The 16,194-nt window shown below is 55.8% G+C and overlaps 4 protein-coding genes across 4 annotated transcripts; 2 read left to right on the top strand and 2 right to left on the bottom strand.

Moving 5' to 3' along the window:
• Positions 1 to 777: 777 nt before the first annotated feature.
• Positions 778 to 2,951, top strand: GUITHDRAFT_112903 (hypothetical protein; the record flags this gene model as incomplete). Its single annotated transcript, XM_005828086.1, has 3 exons — positions 778 to 2,154; positions 2,617 to 2,680; positions 2,797 to 2,951. The coding sequence occupies 3 exons, from the start codon at positions 778 to 780 to the stop codon at positions 2,949 to 2,951; spliced, it is 1,596 nt and encodes a 531-aa protein (XP_005828143.1).
• A 1,437-nt stretch (positions 2,952 to 4,388) lies between these two features.
• GUITHDRAFT_88543 (glutamate synthase) lies at positions 4,389 to 9,748 on the bottom strand (the record flags this gene model as incomplete). The annotated part of the gene is made up of 7 exons (XM_005828087.1): positions 4,389 to 8,533; positions 8,582 to 8,650; positions 8,723 to 8,791; positions 8,839 to 8,979; positions 9,035 to 9,143; positions 9,196 to 9,254; positions 9,461 to 9,748. The coding sequence occupies 7 exons, from the start codon at positions 9,746 to 9,748 to the stop codon at positions 4,487 to 4,489; spliced, it is 4,782 nt and encodes a 1,593-aa protein (XP_005828144.1). The 3' UTR covers positions 4,389 to 4,486.
• A 1,761-nt stretch (positions 9,749 to 11,509) lies between these two features.
• Positions 11,510 to 13,449, bottom strand: GUITHDRAFT_158251 (hypothetical protein; the record flags this gene model as incomplete). Its single annotated transcript, XM_005828088.1, has 16 exons — positions 11,510 to 11,593; positions 11,645 to 11,689; positions 11,748 to 11,795; positions 11,843 to 11,923; positions 11,978 to 12,036; positions 12,210 to 12,277; positions 12,338 to 12,396; positions 12,447 to 12,518; positions 12,570 to 12,629; positions 12,675 to 12,782; positions 12,827 to 12,910; positions 12,957 to 12,985; positions 13,039 to 13,099; positions 13,143 to 13,231; positions 13,278 to 13,368; positions 13,411 to 13,449. The coding sequence occupies 16 exons, from the start codon at positions 13,447 to 13,449 to the stop codon at positions 11,510 to 11,512; spliced, it is 1,077 nt and encodes a 358-aa protein (XP_005828145.1).
• A 1,161-nt stretch (positions 13,450 to 14,610) lies between these two features.
• Positions 14,611 to 15,548, top strand: GUITHDRAFT_158252 (hypothetical protein; the record flags this gene model as incomplete). Its single annotated transcript, XM_005828089.1, has 2 exons — positions 14,611 to 14,716; positions 14,827 to 15,548. The coding sequence occupies 2 exons, from the start codon at positions 14,611 to 14,613 to the stop codon at positions 15,546 to 15,548; spliced, it is 828 nt and encodes a 275-aa protein (XP_005828146.1).
• Positions 15,549 to 16,194: the final 646 nt, after the last annotated feature.

Below are 16,194 nucleotides of genomic sequence, written 5' to 3' on the forward strand. Positions count from 1 at the left end.
ACCGCTCGAGGTAGTCCTCCTCGCTAGCCTCCGAGTCAGCGGTAGCCGAGTCAGCAGCTTCTCGCTGTGGACTGTGTACCTGCCGGTTCAGCTTGTTCCTGCTTTGTTTTGCTTGAGGCACTTTTTATCTTCTGCCAGTAAATCCTATATATCTAGTCAGTGGTAGCCGCCCGTGACGGCGGCGACGCCGCAGCAATGCCCAAGGACCGGCGTGACCCGACCGATGCCGGGGAGGAAGCAGGCGAGCTCGGACCAGCAGCAAGCACCCCAGTGGTGTCGAGCTCTCCGGAGGCACCCGACGTCACAGTGAGGGACGGAGACGCCTCCGAGTCGCCAGCTCCGCGCCGATCGTCGGGGCCACTCGAAGGGTGTCCCCCATCGGAGTCGGAGACCTCCGGCGAAGAGTCAGCGGTAGCCGAGTCAGTGGTAGCCGCCCGTGACGGCGGCGACGCCGCGGCAATGCCCAAGGACCGGCGTGACCCGACCGATGCCGGGGAGGAAGCAGGCGAGCTCGGACCAGCAGCAAGCACCCCAGTGGTGTCGAGCTCTCCGGAGGCACCCGACGCTCCGGCATCTACAAGGCTGAATCTTTTGCTGATCTTCTTGCTGAAGCACAAGAGAAGTTTCCTGATGGTGCGTCGCCTGCCTTTGGAAGTGCTTCCGCGGATCATCTCACCCAGCAAGCGCTTGCAGTACTGCAGGTGGATTTGACTGACATCCTCGACACCACTAGCCTGATCCAGGCGATCAAGCGCTACAGCTCCTTTGCGGGGACCGATGACCAAGGGTGGAGGATTCGGCAACAACTGCTCGAGATCTCTCCGTGCCCAGAAGCATCCTCTGGCGACCTTCTTCGTTGAGGCGCACGACTTCGTTCATAATGCTGGAGCGATCCTCTACCGTCGTGTCAAGGTTCCTGCACCGGCTGCAGATGGCGCGGCGATCCCACTGCCCCGGCTGCTGTGCCTGATGACGCAGGACGCCCCCCGGCATCTGTGGTACACACCCCTGGTTTGCGCGCTCTCGTCGACTCGTCTCATGAGTGACTTCATTCCTCCCCCTGCGCAGCGAAATGTGACCCCTCTTGTCATGCGCGTCTTCCCTCGCCATGTGCATGCTCGCGCTGCGCTGACCGATCAGCAGCGTGATATCCTCACCTTGCACAGCCGCAGGACACACTCGCTCAAGTCGCAGGATAGGGTCTTGCAGTCTACCATCTTCGCTCATTTTCCTGAGCGAGACCTGAGCCACTCTCCGATGCGAGTCTCGAGCTACTACCCCCTCAAGGCCTTCCCGCACCGCTATGCTCAGATGCTCGACTGCTATCTCCATGGCATGCCGATCTGCCAGTGTCCGACGAAATGTGATGGATGTCAGCGCGAGCTCGATCCCTCCGTTGCTGCACATCATCTCCAGACCTGCAAACGCCGATCCTCCAAGCTTCCCACGGCGCAAGACAACCTTACTCGTACGATTCGGTCGATGCTGAACGAAGCTGGTCTTCAGAGCGTCATCGATACAGTGGGGGATCCTCGTTCTCGACGGCAGGTACCCTCCCATCCTCATGGCCGCAAGATGAAGGGCGATATCCACATCCCTGGAATCCGCGATCGAGGGTCCGAGCAGTACGAGGGCTTGATGGCGGACGTGACGTTGGTCCACCCTTACATTGGTAGCTCTGCCGACCTGACCAAGTGGGGGGAGGTCAACCTCGACGCCCTCCATGTTGCAGCGTCTGAGAAAATTCGCAAACATCGCGCTGCATATGCTATGACTACTCCTCCTCGAGCGTTCATCCCTCTTGCCATCTCGACGGACAGTACCCTGCATCCTGACACCCTCCGCTTCATCTGGTATCTCGCGGACATCATTGCTCAGCGCTCAATGCCTCTTGAGGATGCGGCGTTTGGTCGGCACTTCGTGCCTGATGACGGCCCTGCTGCTGAGGTCTTGGCTCGCAAACGCGCCGCCACCTATCAGCGCCTCACCATGCAGCTGACGCTGGAGGCGCTCTTGTCTGGTGCGAGGCGCATGACGCCCTTGCGGGCGCAAGCACTTCTCGAGCCAGAGGACAGCTCCTCCTCGGACTTTGTCGAGTCGCCCGAGGAGTCTTCGCCGGAGGTCTCCGACTCCGATGGGGAAACACGTCGAGTGGTGCCGACGATCGGCGCGGAGCTGGCGACTCGGAGGCGTCTTCGTCCCTCACCGTGTGACGTCGGGTGCCTCCGGAGAGCTCGACACCACTGGGGTGCTTGCTGCTGGTCCGAGCTCGCGGTCCTTGGGCATTGCCGCGGCGTCGCCGCCGTCACGGGCGGCCGCCGGGGAGTCCCGCTGACTCGGCTACCGCTGACTCGGAGGCTAGCGAGGAGGACTACCTCGAGCGGTACCGTGTTCCTGTGTCCAGCCTCCCTCCGTCCGCTGCCCCAGGCGGACCCCCGGGCAACGCCGGCTCCTTGTCGGCGGCTGCCCTTTCTCCGTCCGCGGCCGCCCGCTTTGTGGCGGCAGCGGACGTCTCGACTGACAGTGGTCAGTCGGCTGCCTCCGGGTATCGCGTCTAAGGGATTTTATTCCTCCTGCATGCTCCTGCTGCTTGTTGCTTGATTGCTTGACCCTTAGGCTGCTTGTCTGCGCGGCTTCGCGCTTGGGCTGGCGATGCCGCGTCTGGGTGCCAGCAGTGCTGGTTGTTTTCGGGCTTGTGTTTTGTGTGTGTTTGTGCCGCTTCTCGCTGTGGACTGTGTGCCTGCCGGTTCAGCTTGATCCTGCTTTGTTTTGCTTGAGGCACTTTTTACGCCACAGCGAGAAGCTGCACAAACGACGTCACAGTGAGGGACGGAGACGCCTCGCCAGCTCCGCGCCGCCCAGACGCGGCATCGCCAGCCCAAGCGCGAAGCCGCGCAGACAAGCAGCCTAAGGGTCAAGCAACAAGCAGCAGGAGCATGCAGGAGGAATAAAATCCCTTAGACGCGATACCCGGAGGCAGCCCGTCCGCTGCCGCCACAAAGCGGGCGGCCGCGGACGGAGAAAGGGCAGCCGCCGACAAGGAGCCGGCGCTGCCCGGGGGTCCGCCAGGGGCAGCGGACGGAGGGAGGCTGGACACAGGAACACGGTACCGCTCGAGGTAGTCCTCCTCGCTGTGTATAGGATTTACTGGCAGAAGGTAAAAAGTGCCTCAAGCAAAACAAAGCAGGAACAAGCTGAACCGGCAGGCACACAGTCCACAGCGAGAAGCTGCACAAACACACACAAAACACAAGCCCGAAAAGAACCAGCACTGCTGGCACCCAGACGCGGCATCGCCAGCCCAAGCGCGAAGCCGCGCAGACAAGCAGACAAGCAGCCTAAGGGTCAAGCAACAAGCAGCAGGAGCATGCAGGAGGAATAAAATCCCTTAGACGCGATACCCGGAGGCAGCCGACTGACCACTGTCAGTCGAGACGTCCGCTGCCGCCACAAAGCGGGCGGCCGCGGACGAAGAAAGGGCAGCCGCCGACAAGGAGCCGGCGTTGCCCGGGGGTCCGCCTGGGGCAGCGGACGGAGGGAGCGGCTGGACACAGGAACACGGTACCGCTCGAGGTAGTCCTCCTCGCTAGCCTCCGAGTCAGCGGAAGCCGAGTCAGCGGGAGCCGCCCGTGACGGCGGCGACGCCGCAGCAATGCCCAAGGACCGCGAGCTCGGACCAGCAGCAAGCACCCCAGTGGTGTCGAGCTCTCCGGAGGCACCCGACGTCACAGTGAGGGACGGAGACGCCTCGCCAGCTCCGCGCCGATCGTCGGGGCCACCCGAAGGGTGTCCCCCATCGGAGTCGGAGACCTCCGGCGAAGACTCCTCCTCGGGCGACTTCGACAAAGTCCGAGGAGGAGCTGTCCTCTGGCTCGAGAAGTGCTTGCGCCCGCAAGGGCGTCATGCGCCTCGCACCAGACAAGAGCGCCTCCAGCGTCAGCTGCATGGTGAGGCGCTGATAGGTGGCGGCGCGTTTGCGAGCCAAGACCTCAGCAGCAGGTCCGTCATCAGGCACGAAGTGCCGACCAAACGCCGCATCCTCAAGAGGCATCGAGCGCTGAGCAATGATGTCCGCGAGATACCAGATGAAGCGGAGGGTGTCAGGATGCAGGGTACCGTCCGTCGAGATGGCAAGAGGGATGAACGCTCGAGGAGGAGTACTCATAGGGGTAGTGGATTTACTGGCAGAAGGTAAAAAGTGCCTCAAGCAGAACAAAGCAGGAACAAGCTAAACCTAGCATATGCAGCTCGATCATGTTTGCGAATTTTCTCAGACGCTGCAACATGGAGGGCGTGCGTCCGCCGCCGCAATTCTGCTGGACTGACTCTTGAGAGAGGCCGCGGTCTCATGGATGGAATGTAACGAGCAACGAAGTCACGTCAGCACTGGACGATTTTGTGGTTTTACTTTCATTTCGCTATCAAACAAGCCAACTCATCATAATCATCATCACCAACGCATGTCAAGCAAAGGAGCTCTGGCCATTCAGACCTTGGCAGCCTCCTTCGCCACGTCCTCCAGCACCTGATCAGACGCCTCGGGCGTCTTGGCCTCAGAGGGAGGAACGAGCTGCCAGAACTTGGGGAGGAAGGAGCTCCAGTTGTCAAGGATGCGCTTGCCTTTCACGGAGCCGGTAGCGCGAACATGAGCCTCGATGAGCCCCTTGAGCTGCTCCTCGCCCGCCTTGGTGTGAACTCGCTGCTTCTTCACGATCTCAGCGTTGAGTCGCTTCTCCACACTCCCATCCTCCTCCTCCAGAAGGTACGCGAGCCCTCCTGTCATCCCTGCCGCCACATTGCGTCCCGTCTCACCCAGAACTACCACGACACCTCCAGTCATGTACTCCAGCGCATGATCGCCCGTCCCCTCGCAGACAGCATGACAACGCGAGTTCCTCACGGCAAATCGCTCGCCCGCCTTGCCGTTGGCGAACAGACGCCCACCTGTGGCCCCGTACAGAGCCGTGTTCCCGACGATCACGTTCTCCTCGGCCAAGAACTGGGCCTCCGCTGGGGGTCGGACGACAATGTCACCGCCATGGATGCCCTTGCCCACGTAGTCGTTGACCTCACCCACAACCTCCATCGTCATGCCTGGCAGCGTGAAGGCGCCGAAGCTCTGACCGGCCGAGCCCTTGAACACGAGGTGAAGGTTCCCTCCCTCCCTCTCGTACCCCAAGTTCCCCCACCTCTTGGCGATCTGACCTGCGACACGAGCGCCCGTGGACCGATCGGTGTTGACGATCTTGAGCTCCTTCTTGAGCTCCTTCGCCCCATCGATCGCAGCCATCACCTCCTTGTCAGCCAGGATCTCGTCGTCCAGCACAGGACCGTTGTCGTTGACGCCCTGCGTCCTCTCGTCGTGTACCCACGTCCTATCGTCCTTGGTATTGGGCGAGCTGAGCAGGAAGCTGAGGTCGAGGTTCTTGGTCTTGGTCGGCGCTGCCTCCTCGCGCTTCGTCAGCAGGTCGGCGCGTCCAACGAGGTCGGCGAGACTCTTGTAGCCGAGGTGAGCCATCACCTGCCGCACCTCCTGCGCGACGAACTCAAAGTAGTTCACGACAGCCTCGGGGGTCCCAGGGAATTTCTTCCGCAGCGCCTCCTTCTGCGTCGTGACGCCCACCGGGCAGTTGTTGGTGTGGCAGATGCGAGCCATGATGCAACCCTCGGCGATCATGGCGATCGTTCCGAAACCGTACTCCTCCGCTCCCATCAGAGCTCCGAGCACAACGTCCCATCCTGTCTTCATCCCTCCGTCCACTCGCAGCAGCACGCGATCGCGCAGGCCGTTCTCGTAAAGAGTCTTGTGTACCTCTGTCAGCCCCAACTCCCATGGCAGCCCCGCGTGCTTGATGGACGAGAGTGGCGACGCGCCGGTGCCGCCGTCGTGCCCGGAGATGTGGATGACGTCAGCATTCGCCTTCGCCACTCCCGACGCGACGGTGCCGATGCCAGAGCAGGCGACGAGCTTAACGCTGACCTTGGCCTTGGGGTTGATCATGTGCAGGTCGTAGATCAGCTGAGCAAGATCCTCGATGGAGTAGATGTCGTGGTGGGGGGGAGGAGAGATCAGAGTCACTCCGGGCTTGGACAACCTCAGCGTCGCGATGTACTTGTCGATCTTGTTGCCCGGCAGCTGCCCGCCCTCACCAGGCTTCGCTCCCTGCGCGATCTTGATCTCGATCTGCGACGCCGTCATCAAGTACTCGGGAGTCACCCCGAACCGCCCGGACGCGACTTGCTTGATCTTCGACGTGATCTCGTCCCCGTTCTTGAGGCCACGCAGGTGCGGAAAGCTGGGCGAGTGACCGGACTCGTCCACGTCGGCGATGGGCTTGAAGCGAAGCTCGTCCTCTCCTCCTTCGCCAGAGTTCGACTTGCCGCCGATGCGGTTCATCGCCACCGAGAGAGTCTCATGGGCCTCGCGCGAGAGAGCTCCCAGCGACATGCCGCCCGTGTTAAACTTGCGCATGATCTCCTCCACGGGCTCGACCTCATCTAGAGCAATGGGCTTGCGGTCAGACTTGATGTCTAGCAGATCACGGAGGACGGCAAGCGGAGCGTTCTTGAGGGACTGCTGGAAGAGCTCATAGTCGGCGACGCTCTTCTCTCGGATCGCCTTATGGAGCAGCTTGGTCAGAGGAGGAGCGTTGTGGTGGTACTCGCGTCCAGTGTAGTACTTGACGAACCCGTAGTTCTCGAGCTGCTTCAATGGAGTCTCCGGGAAGCCAGTCGCGTGAAGCGATGCGATCTCGTTAGCCACGTCGCCGACACTCATGCCGCCAACCCTCGAGACGCTGCCCTTGAAGGCCAGGTCGATCACGTCCTTGCCCAGACCGATCGCCTCGAAGATCTGTGCGGCGTTGTAGGAGGACAGGAGCGAGATCCCGATCTTCGACATGATCTTGTACAGGCCGGCATCCACTGACTCGCGATAGTTCACCAGCGCGTCCTCCACTGAGATCTTGGGGATGCGTCCTGTCTCCATCAGCGACTGCGTCTTGGTTGACGCGTGCCAGGATCGAACGCCCTCGTAAGCCGCGTAGGGCAGCACAGCGCTGGCACCGTAACCTACCAAGCAGGCGAAGTGATGCGTACTCCAGGCCTGAGCAGTTTCAACGACGATGGAGGCCTGAAGCCTGAGCTTCTGGGAGAGAAGGTGGTGGTGGACTGCTCCAACAGCCATGAGGGGGGGGATGTAAGTTTGCTCAGCTGAGATTCCAGCTGGGGTGTAGTCAGACAGCACGAGGATCTCAGCTCCGGACTTGACGGCTTCCTCTGCCTGCTTCTTGAGAGCGTTGACCTGCTCCTCGAGGCCCTGGGGTCCCTTGGAGATATCGTAGAGGGTGGAGAGAGTCACCGACTTCTTGGCCCCCTTGATCATGTCAAGCTCCTTCTCGTTGATCACCGGCGACTCGATCTTGATCTGCTCGGCGTTGTGGTCAGAGGCGGGCTCGATGCAGTTGCCCTTCCGTCCGAGGTACATGTCAAGAGACATGACGAGGTTCTCTCGCAGCGGGTCGATGGGAGGGTTCGTCACTTGCGCGAACCTCTGCTTGAAGTAGTTGTACAGCGTGTGCGGCTTCTCCGAAAGGACAGCAAGAGGAGCATCATCACCCATGCAGAAGGTGGTCTCCTTGCCAGTGGAGGCCATGTCGGCGATCTGCATCTCCATGTCCTCCGATGCCCAGCCGAAGACGACCTGCTGTCGGATGAGGTCGATCTCGTTCTTGAAGAGCCTGTCTGCCTTCATCGGCTGCTTCTCAACCTTGGTCTGCTTCTCCTTGAGCCACTTGCCGTAAGGCGCCTGCTTAGCAATCTTGGACTTGATTTCGTAGTTCTCGAAGAACTCGCCGCTCTCAAGATCGAAGGCGATCATTTGTCCGGGGCCCAGGCGTCCCTTCTTGTCAATCTTGCTCTCGTCGATGCCGGGAACGACTCCAGTCTCCGACATCATGCACACGAGCCCATCGGTTGTGGTGAGGAAACGGGCAGGACGGAGTCCATTGCGATCCAAGCAAGCGCCAAGCTTCTTGCCATCGGAGAAGACAAGAAGTGCGGGTCCGTCCCAGGCTTCTTGCAGGCCACTGTAGTAGTCGTAGAAGTCTGTGATCTCAGGCATCTTGTCGAGCGCCGGCTGGTTCTTGTAGGCCTCAGGCACCATGATCATCAGCGCCTCCATCGGCGTCTTGCCTGCGCGGATGGCGAGAGTGACAGCCTCGTCCAAGTTGGCCGAGTCAGAGTTCTTAGCGGTGGAAAGAGGGTCGAGCTTAGAGATGTCCGAGCCTTTCTCGAACGCGACTCCCTGGTCCATCACGGCCTCACGTGCACGCATCCAGTTGATGTTGCCGAGGAGAGTGTTGATCTCCCCGTTGTGCCCGAGAGACCGGAAGGGCTGAGCCAGAGGCCATCGAGGCATCGTGTTGGTGCTGAAGCGACGATGGTAGATGGCAAACTGACTCTTGTAGCGAGGATCCGTCAGATCTGAGTAGAACTGGTCGAGGACGACAGATCGAACCATGCCCTTGTAGACCTGCACAGCTACATCAGATGGGTAAGTTGCCTCGTCAGATCCTCTCACAATAGTCCTGGATGAGAAGGAGCAGGCGTAGATCATGTCATCGAACCAGTCGAGTCCTTTCTCCTTGACCTGCAGCGCTGACAGTCATATCGCACATTCTCGTCATGTATCACCCACCGCCGTCTGGATGCTTCGCATCACGAGGTAGAGCGCTTGCTCGAGAACGTCTCCTGTAAGACCCTCGGATGACTTCAAGATGATTTGCTCGATCTGAGATGACGTCACTCCCTCTTTCTTGCAGCACTGCAAACCCTCACATGAGGTCTGTTTGCAGAGGCCTGTGAGCCCAGCACTTCCGGCTTGACTGGCACAGTTCTCCACCCCAACACTTGGAATTTGCCGTTCTTGGTGGCTACAGCTTCAACGGCCTTCTTTGCGGTCTCGCGCTTGCTCGGGTCCTGCAAGTCAAGCTCGTCATGGAATGCTGTAGGGCAAACAAGAGGGGCAGCTCACCTGGGGCAGGAACATCATACCGACCCCCGACTTCTTCGTGTCGTCTCCCTTGACCCAGTCTTCAAACAGCTCCCAGGGAATGGCGGTCATCATGCCGGCACCGTCACCACTACAAGCGACTGATCACTGAGCAGCTACGAGACAAGCAAGCAGCGGTAAACCTGTCATAGTCTGCTCCGCATGCACCTCTATGCTCCATGCATCCCAAGGCCACACTTGCCTGGCCAGGTTCTTAGAAGAAGGGAGATAGAGATAGAGATAGAGAGAGAGCGAGAGCGAGAGCGAGAGAGAGAGAGAGAGAGAGAGAGAGAGAGAGAGAGAGAGAGAGAGAGAGAGAGAGAGAGAGAGAGAGAGAGAGAGAGAGAGAGAGAGGCAAGATAAGAGAGGAGGGAGAACGAGAAGTAAATCGGGAGGAGCTAAGAAAACCTTGCGAACGACGTCATGGGAAGGCTCATTCTTTCGGGTAGCTACAAATCCTACACCACACGCATCTCGTTCCTCGAGGTACTGGAATGGCGCATACTGAACTGAGTTCCCGCTGCAGAAAATATTGCTGGTGATATGGCGATTGACGGTCTGTGGGCTACGAAGCTTTGGAGCCAAAGACCCTACGCGACCCTTTGCTGCCCTGGAGCTGGTGAGCTTTGGATGAAATGCTGGCGTGAAGGCCGAGCACAGTGCTGGAAGCACGAGGAGGAGAACCGACCTCCGCATCTCTTGTACCCGTGGATACCAAGGACTCCCACAGCAGGCGAAGAGGAAGCAGGTAGTCTAGGTGAGGGCGAGAGGCTGGGGAGCCAAGGCAAGCCGGAGGAGCAGCGACAGGGGGAGGGGGGGAGAGGCCGCGTGCGGGCGAGGAGGCCAAGGAAGTGCTATTAAAAGAATTATGTTCTATTTATAAGTATATAGAGGTCTATTAACATATAAATGGTACAAATATCTCGATAATAACCAGCTTCAGTGCTATTACAGAGACTATTCACTATTAGTTGGAGGAGGTCTTTTGGGGGTTGGGTACATAGGAAGGGTGGGGTAGCTCAGTGTAAAGATGAGAGTGTGAGGGGTGGGTAATCTTAACATGACCGAGGGTGGGTAGTAATACCACGGGTACTTATAAAAGAATATATGAGACTCATGAGGGGGTTGTCTTCGATCACCAGGATTTTCAGTTTGTGGGGGTAGGGTAGTACTTGAGATTGGGTAGGGTGTCAAAAATAGGATGTGAGGGAGATCGGAAGGAAGGGGGTGGAGAGGGGGAGAGAGGGGTGGGGTAGTTGATGCACTGATACCTAAGAGGGTGGGTGATACTTAGGGGTGGGGTCCCCAAATAGCAAATGAAGGGGTGGAAGAGTACCCGTTGCTCCCTAATTGCTTGGGGTTGTTTTTTTTTTTAAGGGGATTGAAGTATGAAAAAAAACTAGAGAGCAAATCGGACAATTCTGTAGGGCCGAATAACGTCTCCCTTAGCTGTAGATCATTTTAACGTCACATTAAGGAACAATAGTACCAGTTTTTGATATTGACTAAAGCTAATGTTCCTTGATTTACTTCTCGTCCCTTATTTCTTTTTTTCTTCTTGTTTTTTTTTCTTGTTGCTCTGCACGTGTAAAAACACACTCCATCATGCTACCCCCCCCCTCATCTCGGAGTTCACTCACAAGTACCACTGCCCCTGCTTCCCTGACCCTACCTCCATGAGTACCATCGGTATCTTCAACTGAGTACCGGTGATCAAAGAGACCCTACCCCACAAACAAGAACACCCTACCCAAACAATATATTAGGGAACCAGATCGTACCTATGAAGGCGTCAGAAATCTATTTCAAACGTAGCATTTATTTTTCAATTATGTCGTGAATATTTGAAATTTGAGGGGAGAGTATGCTCCCAATATTGGGGAGAGTATGCTCGCTTTGTGTGCCTGAGATTTCCGTTTGATGCGAGTGTAACGATCATACGGACCCGCCTCAGTCACCTGGTTTTGGATAGTGTTTACAGCAGTACAAGTCATTTCACTTTCGGAGTAAAGTCACTCAGTGACCGACTCCTCCCGTATGGACGGTGAGACGCCGGTATGCAGTGCCGGGCCCGCCGTACCCGTCGGATGCCAGGGCCCGCCCCGCCTCAGTACCGTACTGGGGCCTCGGAGGGCGGCCGGCCACCCCCGCACTGAGGTACGTAGGCCGTGACACGCGGCCGGCCGGGCGGCCTACGCCCTTGTGACCGGCACAGCGGCTGACTCAGCGGCTCGGCCAGGCCGCCGGGTCCGTAACTTCACGGCGATCCGCCACACGGCGACACTGAAGGTTGAAAGTCTCAGAGTCTAGCGAACATGATTCATTCTCAGAGTATCGATGATGCCTCTGTTGTACCAGTCCGAAATTGACTGATCGAGATCCTAACTTTACACATGATGCTCCTACTTGTTGCCTATTTTCAGTTTTGTGCGTAGCCTATCAGCGTTACGGTACACGCTATTGTTGTGCACATTGTACTCTCTGCCCTCCTCGCATTTCCTCGTCTCCATCTTCATCAGTCGCTGCTCTCGCGTGTCCTCCCTGCAGACTCAACTCACTCGTGCGAAGATTTGAGAGACTGACGTGACTGACCGCATCTCCGCCCATCGACGCCTCGTCAGCATCTTGCATCGTGACCTGCAGGAACAGCAGTGAAGTCAGTGGTTGACTACCGGCTTCACCGTTTGTCATGGACCTCTTCGGCATCTCCAAGGGACATTGGAGTTGGAGCAGACGGTAGGACCTGCGTGACAGCTGTGAGGCCAGAAAGGCGATGGCGAACTGAGACACCTTCTCAAGAACAGCCTTCTGCGAAGGAGAGATGGAATTGTTGGAAGGGAAGACTATTTCGAAGCGGATGTAGAGTTTCCCCTGCAGCCCAAGTGAATCTTCTGTTAGCTCAAGAGCGACCCACTGTCAACATACCTTGACAAATGGGTTCTTATGCATCGGCATCCCTTCATCGTCGATACACTTGATTTGTCCTGGCAGTTCATGATCACTCCTATGGTTCTTCTTGTGTCAAGTTAGACCTGGCTTGACAATTTCTCCGGGAGCAGTCTTGCAGACAAGTTTTCTGCCATCAAGATGATTGATGACAATCTGAGCGCCTGAGTGGAGATTCAGGGGATGCACTCAGTCATATCAAACCAGGCACCAGTGAGAGCCTCGATCAGCGTGATCTTCTGGCTGGTGATCAGCAGGTCATCATTCTTGCGCAGAAACCTGGAAAGCAGGATGGGAAGTCGGATGAGGACAAGTTGGTCGTGAGACAGCAGAGCTCACGTGGAGTGCTTCTCCTGTGCCAGCACGAAAACAACATCCCCTGGAATTGTTCCTGGCAACTACCATGTGTAATCAGCCGTCTCTGAAACAATCCCAACACCAAGTCAACCTGATCTGCTTCTCCACGCAACACGATCTTTTGTCCATGCTTCATACCCTTCTCGATGCAGCATTCCAGTACCTGCAACAACTTCAACACTCTGCCAGGGTATTGCACTACAAAGAAACTCACTTGTCGTTCAGTTTTCAATTTCACGTCGTATCCTTGTCCACCACAATCTTGGCAAGCAACCTCGTCCAAATATCATCTCCTCACACAGCTGGAAATCGCACATACCTGCATCTGCTGGATCATACCGGGGCCTATCTGTCTGGTGAGCATCTTGACGCCATGACCGTCACAGGCTGAACAAACTTTTGGCTCAGCATCGGGATCAACGGGAACCTGCATGGCACAATGAGAATAGGAACTAAGGCGGCCGGGGTTACTTTGCGAGTGATGGCAAGTTTTCTCGTCTTCCCGTTGTACAGGTCTTCCAGCGTCACATTGATCTGATGGACCACATCCTCTCCCTGCCAGCCGCATGAGCACCGCACAACACTCAATGCTCCTCCTCACCTTCTTCGGCCCCTGATTCCGTCTTCGGCCTAGTAGATATCCACCACTCAACAAAAAGCAATTTTCCTCAAGAAAGGCTCACCACCACCACCAAAGAACATACTGAAGATGTCTTCTGCACTGTGCGTAGGGGCTCCTCCGTTCTGTGCTGACTGTCAAGTCTTTCCTCGACCAGCTCCCTCACACCTCTAGACCCTCTTCGCCATATTGATCGTAGATCTTCCTCTTTTGCGCGTCTGAGAGGACCTCATACGCTTTCGTGATCTCTTTGAAGACTGCCATACGAGTCAGCGACCTCAGTCCAAACGCCGCAGAGCTCACCCGCTTCATCTCCTCCCTTGTCAGGATGATGCTTGACTGCGAGCTTCCTGTACGCCTTCTTGATGTCGTTCTCCGACGCACTTTGAGGAATCTACCAACTGTCAAGACATATTGCGAAACAGAGTTCACGTACCTCAAGCCAATCGTAAAGAGTTTTCTTTCCAGCTACCATGGAATCTGCTACAGCCTTGTCTTTGTAAGTCTCAGTCGCATGTCATGACTTGAAAACACAGCGAGCATTTAGACATCAAAAGACAAGCTTCAATGCTGTTCTCGTAGATATGTTTGGATTTTCCTCCTCGCACCAAACTTCGCCAATCTATATCCTAAACAAGACCGCTTGATGTAAGGAGGAAAAACCGACTTTCCTTGTAACCTGATCTATCCATTTCATCATTTCCTTATTCAGATGCTTGAACAGTCTAGGATATGCTATCATCGTTTGATGCTTTGGTTCGTTGCCTTGCTTCTACACTGCTTGATACAGTTCTATGCCACCTTCGACTTTCTTTGTTCGTATTGTTTGTTCTGTATGGATATCTTGTATTCTCTTGCTCCAGTCTCTGTCGTGAAGGACAACATTGGTCACCAACCTGAAGGACTGCCCTATCTTCAGGGACTACCCTACCTCTCCACCCCTTGAGGTTCCCGCCAGTACCCACCCTACTATCACCCTGGTTTCCTACCATTCTACCCCCCAAATTCCTGCTCACTGTGATCAAGAAGTGTTTTGTACAAGCCATACAAGAAGAGACTCAAAGAAGGATGCAGCATACTTATTACGGTTGTGCCGGTGGATGCATAATAAGAGGTGAGTTTCTAAGGACAGTATCGAAGCTAGACAAGTGGCAACGCATGATAGATAGACTGCATGATGCAAACGTAGAGATTGCTTCTGATGAGCTCATCTCCGCCATCACATACATGCATGGCGGAAGTCTTGGTCAATACGACGGATACTGTGATACGGGATGGTGGGAATATATGTGGAGGAAATGGACGCACTCTATTGCAGTATTGCATGGGGATAAAAGTAGTTACAAACTTTAATCGATGATGCATTTTCATGGGAAAATGATCGAACTGAAAGTGACTCCCCCTCCTTTACGGTTTGCTCCGGACTGCCTTTTCTTTTCAGTCAATAAAGACAATGTATTATTGTTTTGTGAGAGTGTGGATTTTATTTGTTTTTGCAGTTCTTGAGCCTTTTTTTTAAAAAGTTTGCTACGGTTTGGTTTTTTCCAATAAATAAAAAAGCGCAGTATCGCACTGCAGCACTGGGAAGGGTCTATGGGAGGCATGTTGGCGGCTGAGGATCTCTTGTGCTTGTCCGATGAGTTTCCAGCCGACATTGAGGAGTTTGCCTCTGTGGATGCGATACAACGGAAGAGGAGGAAGATCAGCACTGACAGGAATACAGCATCAAAGTGGGAGCAGAGGTGTGGGGGATCGGAGTGCTTGTCCGATGAGTTTCCAGCCGACATTGAGGAGTTTGCCTCTGTGGATGAGATACAATGGAAGAGGAGGAAGATCAGCGTACACTATACAGCATCAAAGTGTGAGCACGGGCGGCAGCGGTCGAGATGCAAGGAGTGCGGGGGGAAAAGCATATGCGAGCACAGGCGGCAGCGATCGAAATGCAAGGAGTGCGGAGGGGGGAGCATATGCGAGCATGGGCGGCAGCGATCGAAATGCAAGGAGTGCGGAGGGGGGTGCATATGCGAGCATGGGCGGGTCCGTTCGGTGTGCAAGGATTGCAAGGGAGGGAGCATATGCGAGCACAGGCGGGAGCGATCGAGATGCAAGGAGTGCGGGGGGAAAAGCATATGCGAGCACGGGCGGGAGCGATCGAGATGCAAGGAGTGCGGGGGGAAAAGCATATGCGAGCATGGGCGGCAGCGATCGAAATGCAAGGAGTGCGGAGGAGGGTGCATATGCGAGCACGGGCGGATCCGATCGGTGTGCAAGGATTGCAAGGGAGGGAGCATATGCGAGCACGGACGTCAGCGATGGAGTTGCAAGGAGTGCGGTGGGGGGGGCATATGCGAGCACGGGCGGGTCCGATCGAGATGCAAGGATTGCAAGGGAGGGAGCATATGCGAGCACGGGCGGGAGCGATCGAGATGCAAGGAGTGCGGGGGAAAAAGCATATGCGAGCACGGGCGGCAGCGGTCGAGATGCAAGGAATGCGGGGGGAAAAGCATCTGCTCGCACGGGAAAATACGGTATAGATGCAAGGAGTGCAAATTGAGTCAAAGTGCATTTGAATAACACTTGTTTACTCCGCAATACAACAAAGTTACAATAACAATATCACAATTTACGTCGTTTGGATTGCCTTCGTACAGAATCATCTCCATTCCCAACAACTTCCTCATTCCCTGCATCAGCCGATACGTTCGACGTCGTGCGGGCGGTGGCATCGCTGCGTGCTGCATCGGTCAACTTCCTTAACTCCTCCTCAAGTTCCCGAACTCGATCTTGCTTCGTAGTCTGAGTTATAACTTGACTGTTCTTGATCGTAGTAACAACACCACTGTTGTTAGTAGTCTCAATGATCTCCTCTCTCACCCTCTTCTTCACTCCAAGCAATGAAACTCCTGAATTGTTGTAACTCTTGTACAGATCATAGGCCATACTCGCAACACCAAAGCTAAACAACAAAGTGTTCATTTTCACACCTTGACACTTAGGCCCTTGCTTTAAGTAACGCAGTCCGCGGCCCCTAATGACACTTAGTACCCCCACAAAGCAGGTAAAATAAGGGGTAGTCAAAGTGGGGGAATAACCAAGAGACAAACATAGAGGGGTGGTATGATACAATAAAACAACCCGTACTGTAATCAATGACACTTCGGCTAAGATCCTTGTACCCCCAATTAAAGCCTTAATTTAAGGGGTACTCACGTATTACATT

This window comes from Guillardia theta (genome assembly GCF_000315625.1).
Source record: "Guillardia theta CCMP2712 unplaced genomic scaffold GUITHscaffold_62, whole genome shotgun sequence".
Classification (NCBI taxonomy): Eukaryota; class Cryptophyceae; order Pyrenomonadales; family Geminigeraceae; genus Guillardia; species Guillardia theta.